The sequence below is a fragment of the Medicago truncatula genome, chromosome 7 (assembly GCF_003473485.1).
Source record: "Medicago truncatula cultivar Jemalong A17 chromosome 7, MtrunA17r5.0-ANR, whole genome shotgun sequence".
Classification (NCBI taxonomy): Eukaryota; Viridiplantae; Streptophyta; class Magnoliopsida; order Fabales; family Fabaceae; genus Medicago; species Medicago truncatula.
In genome coordinates, this window is record NC_053048.1 from 3297431 (window position 1) to 3300184 (window position 2754).

Here is a 2754-nt window from a genome sequence, read left to right on the forward strand (position 1 = left end):
ATGGTTGTCATGTAAGTTGTCAACCAAATGGTTGTTCAAATAACACTTATATATATATATGAAAATTCTGTGAATTTTGCTCTTGAGACCCCCCTATGTTACTCTAAGGCCCCCAACGTGACAAAAATGCCCTTCCATACAGGTTCGGTTTTCACGAACCAAACCAGAAAATTTTAATTCTTAAGACAAAACAGTTCAGCCAACCAATAAAAATTTCAAAGACCCGTTACTGCATAAATAGAAAATGCTTTTTTTAAATCAAGGAACTCGAATTCAAACGTACTATAATGGTAAAGTTTGAATAAAATTATCCCCGTAAGTTTAGTCCAGATGGTAGGAATATTGTATATTATTGAAGGAGCCGGGGTTCGAACCCCGGACACTCCACTTCTCCACAATTAAATTGTGTGAGCTCTAGCCACTAGGCTACTTGACCAAAAAAAAAAAAGTTCGAATATAATTTGGACTGTTCAATATATAGATCGAACGATTAAGATGTGTTAATTCTGTGCAGTCACAATCAAAAAAATAGATAGATAAAATTGGTTTTTGCGAACCAAAGTTTTTTGCAAGAGGCAAAATTGGAAACGTGAATAACATTAAATGGTAATCTGGCAATGCTCATGACCAATGTCACCTAACTAAGGTCAGTAAAAGATTACGGCAGTTATGCAGTTGAATAAATAGCTTGACACAACTTCTCCAAGTATGCATAGGAAGTAGAAGGATTCAGAACATATTACAAAGCCACACTATTAGTTATAAATATTGTTTCTCTGGTTGCTCGCTTACTCCAAAAGCCATTTCATAGTACACTTGCAACAACTAGGCTATGCGACACAAAATAATAAAACTAGGTCCAATATCTAGAGTAGTTGGGCGCTACCAATACCCCCCTCCTGAACAGCAGCTTTATCCTCAAGGCTAACGTTTTGTGTTGACTTGTTGAGCTCATCCAACGGCTGGCTGCTGCTGGCATCCAAGGGCTTCATATCATTTTCATAGTTTACCTGCAAATGCATAATTAAAAATTGAAGCACGTCCCATTTGCTTAATTTCTTATAAGTCTTGTAGAAGGCTCACCTCCTTACCATATTGTGTTGGCATGTGCACAGGTTGAATTGGTGAAGCTGTATCATCTTCATGGTCCAGCTGCATACAGATTACAAAATTTCATGAATAAATTCAAAATTCAAGCACGTTGTTTCTTAGTAAGGAAAGGACAAGACAATCCTAGAGCAAATTTTAAGAAAACCTACGGCTGGGTTAAGTTTAACAAGTTTTCGAAAAAGTGTTTCTCTAGTCATGTCTGGGAAGGAACGACGCTGAAATGCATCAGCCAATGCCCAGAGTGAATTTAGAGTAAGAGTCTTTTCTGCTGCCTCTTTTGCTTTGCGGGCCTGCAGTTTTTTTTGAGCAAGAGCTTCTTTTGCTAATCGACGGGCTTCCTCTTCTTCTGCTTTCTTTTTAGCAAAAGCCTCTTCTGCTAATCGACGGGCTTCCTCTTCTTCTGCTTTTTTTTTAGCAAGAGCCTCTTCTGCTAATCGACGGGCTTCCTCTTCTTCTGCTACTTTTTTGGCTTGTATATCAGATAGTACCTACAAATACAAATATGTGAGTTTTATCCATAACCAAATTAACAATTTATATCATATCATATGTGAGTTTTATTCATCCAGAGTAGTAGTATCATTTTATATCAGTACAGAATAGAACATGAACCAACATAACAAGTTAGTTAAAATTAAACACACCTGACGATAAATCTGATCATAAATAGATTGACGTTCAGAAGATGCTACAAAATAAAAATAAAAAATGGAAATACAAAATGTTATGAAAATTGGAAAAGATAACTTCTGATAGGTAGAGACAGGAACAGACTCAGTTTCTTCTTAGACTTGGATTTCTTTTTTGTTCGGCTTTTGCTGCCTCCACCCATGGGAACGAACGGGAATGGAAATTTCACCCTAAAATCCCCTCTTTTCTTCTCTTCTCTTCTCTTCTGAAATTCCTTCGATTCGGCGGAACCCCAGGTTTTCTTTTCTGAGTTGTTGAATTGAAAACATGAAAAAGGCTTATCTATATTATCTATATTAATTTATTAATTTTAAGAAATGGTCGACATAGGATAAAGATTAATATGAATCAAATGAAATTAATATTGTTGATGGGGCACTTTGTTTGACTTAAGAATTGGCGGCATGTAAATGGGGATGGGGCGCGTAACAAAGATACAGTTGAAGTGGAATAAAATTATGCCCAACATTTTAGATTAAAGATTAATATGAATAAAATGAAATTAATATTTTGATATTTTTTTTTTTACTTAAGAATTGACATGTAAATAGGGAGGGGGCGCACAACAAATAGATGCACTTGAAATGAAATAAATTTAGGAAATGCCCAACATTTTAGGATAAAGATTAATACAAATAATATGAAATTAATATTCTTGATGGGCAGTGTGTTTGACTTAAGAATTGGCTTGTAAATAGGATTTAGGGGCGCAGAACAAATTATTATCATAGTTGACTCGGGTGAAATGTAGTAGTTACTTGAATGAGAGGAATTAAGATTTTAGTGTTTCCACCCAAAACATATTTTAGAGATGTGGATGAAATCTCTTACTTATTTGAATGAGAGAAATAAGGATTTTAGTTTGTTTCCACCCAAAAAGATACTTTAGAGATGTGGAAGAAATCTCTTAGTTACTTGAATGAGAGAAATTAGGATTAGGATTTTAGTTTGTTT

At 35.0% G+C, this 2754-nt stretch overlaps 1 protein-coding gene across 1 annotated transcript; it reads right to left on the reverse strand.

Moving 5' to 3' along the window:
- Positions 1–685: 685 nt before the first annotated feature.
- On the reverse strand, positions 686–2060 carry LOC11415245 (translation initiation factor IF-2). The gene is made up of 5 exons (XM_003621234.4): positions 1885–2060; positions 1755–1798; positions 1260–1598; positions 1084–1152; positions 686–1010 (listed from the first exon to the last, which is right to left on the reverse strand). The coding sequence occupies exons 1-5, from the start codon at positions 1940–1942 to the stop codon at positions 867–869; spliced, it is 654 nt and encodes a 217-aa protein (XP_003621282.2). The 5' UTR covers positions 1943–2060; the 3' UTR covers positions 686–866.
- Between the last annotated feature and the right edge of the window lie 694 nt (positions 2061–2754).